Source organism: Fukomys damarensis, unplaced genomic scaffold (genome assembly GCF_012274545.1).
Source record: "Fukomys damarensis isolate Sample0158 unplaced genomic scaffold, DMR_v1.0_HiC HiC_scaffold_18, whole genome shotgun sequence".
Taxonomy (NCBI): domain Eukaryota; kingdom Metazoa; phylum Chordata; class Mammalia; order Rodentia; family Bathyergidae; genus Fukomys; species Fukomys damarensis.
Genome location: NW_022900930.1, coordinates 4048222 through 4048527, shown reverse-complemented (window position 1 = coordinate 4048527; position 306 = coordinate 4048222). Strand labels below are relative to the sequence as shown.

General features: G+C 65.0%; 1 protein-coding gene across 1 annotated transcript in view; it reads right to left on the bottom strand.

Annotated features, from left to right (window-relative positions):
- Positions 1-306, bottom strand: part of Plpp5 (phospholipid phosphatase 5) — a gene marked incomplete at its 5' end in the record, with an annotated part of 4247 nt that extends 3941 nt beyond the window's left edge. The window contains one exon of the mRNA XM_010605167.1: positions 33-306. Coding sequence (XP_010603469.1) covers positions 33-306 — 274 coding nt within the window. The remainder of the gene's footprint in view (positions 1-32) is intronic.

The window sequence follows — 306 nt, the reverse complement described above, 5'->3', positions numbered from 1 at the left end:
CCACCTCCGGCCGGCGCGGCGCCTCCTCTTACCCAGGCAGGCTTGTCTGCTGTCTCTCGAGTCAGCCTTCTTGAGAAATTTGGACAGGAAGATGAGACACAGCGGAGAGAAAAACGCAATGACCTGAAGCAGAATACGTCCAAGGTAAAACAACAGAGCCAGACCCGCGGTGGTGGAGGGAGAGGGAGAGCGAGAGGGAGAGCGAGAGCGAGAGCGGGAGGGAGGGAGGCGGAGGAAGAGGAAGGCGGCCCGGCCCGGCCCGGCCGCTCCGCCCCGCAGGACCCCGAGTGTCTCCACACCGGGCGC